Below are 1,067 nucleotides of genomic sequence, written 5' to 3' on the forward strand. Positions count from 1 at the left end.
ACACACACTGGCTATAATGGCAATCATTCTGGGTCTATTTGCAGCATATCTAATGTTGGGTGAAAATCCATTGTGATACCGGCCACGAGTAACATAGCCATAAGGCGAAGGAAGATCTACTTCTTTCATGTAATTCATGATCCAATCGAATGTATTATTGAAAAATTCTTTTAGTAACGGTTTTTGATCTAGTTTCAAACTCAGAGGACTCTCCAAAGTATAATAAATCCATCGCTGAAACGGAGGCTTTACAGTATTATTGGGTAAGCTATCCGTATCTTGTAAAATGTTTATATCGTTTCCATGGAATAATACAGCATCAGCACTAGAATAATAATTTCTATCACTAGTAAAATGGCACTGCACCGACGATAATCCGCAAGAATGATAACCAAGAGGTTCTGGCCAACTATTAAAAAACAAACCAGTCCAATAGAGTATCCTTATAACTCTTAACGGTTTTGCTGTCATAACTGTAGATGTCTTTATCGTTTCATTTCGAGAATCCTTAACGCGTTTATTAACGCCTTTAATAATATGCTTTAAAAGCATAACCGGCGTTTCAGTAGGGTATATAAAATAAATTAATGTGTACAAAGTTAGAACTATACAGCAGTATCGCAAAATTATTTTAAAATTTTTCCTAGCCATGATGATTCATTATTGAAGATTTGTTTCCTAACAATCATTTCACCATATTTCATCAAAAGAAGCAACAATAAGGATTGCCTCTAAACTGAGATCCTTTTTAATTTATACAATCAGGCTTAGATAATGACCGAGCCACGATGGATTAAACGTTTTCAAAAATATCTTTCTAAATACTGAAAAGTGAGTTAAATATAATTGCTAGCACAATAAAGCAAAACTAGCTGTCTTGAACTACAGAAGCTCACAATAAAATGACGCTAAAGTGTCGAAAGGCTGGAATTACCTTCGTAACGAAATAAACAGCAACTGTCTTCGTCTTCTACAAATAGCTTTATCGGTATTTTAGTCACTGGCTTTCATAGTGTCATCAAACTAATTATCGATAAGCCTTTCAATCCGCTTAATATAGAAAATTA

General features: G+C 33.8%; 1 protein-coding gene across 1 annotated transcript; it reads right to left on the bottom strand.

The window, feature by feature from the left end:
• Positions 1 to 8: 8 nt before the first annotated feature.
• Positions 9 to 651, bottom strand: TRIADDRAFT_62619 (uncharacterized protein; the record flags this gene model as incomplete). Its single annotated transcript, XM_002118557.1, has 1 exon — positions 9 to 651. A coding segment is annotated over one exon (643 nt), but the record flags the coding sequence as incomplete, so codon positions are not given.
• Between the last annotated feature and the right edge of the window lie 416 nt (positions 652 to 1,067).

The sequence above is a fragment of the Trichoplax adhaerens genome, genomic scaffold (assembly GCF_000150275.1).
Source record: "Trichoplax adhaerens TRIADscaffold_201 genomic scaffold, whole genome shotgun sequence".
Classification (NCBI taxonomy): Eukaryota; Metazoa; Placozoa; class Uniplacotomia; order Trichoplacea; family Trichoplacidae; genus Trichoplax; species Trichoplax adhaerens.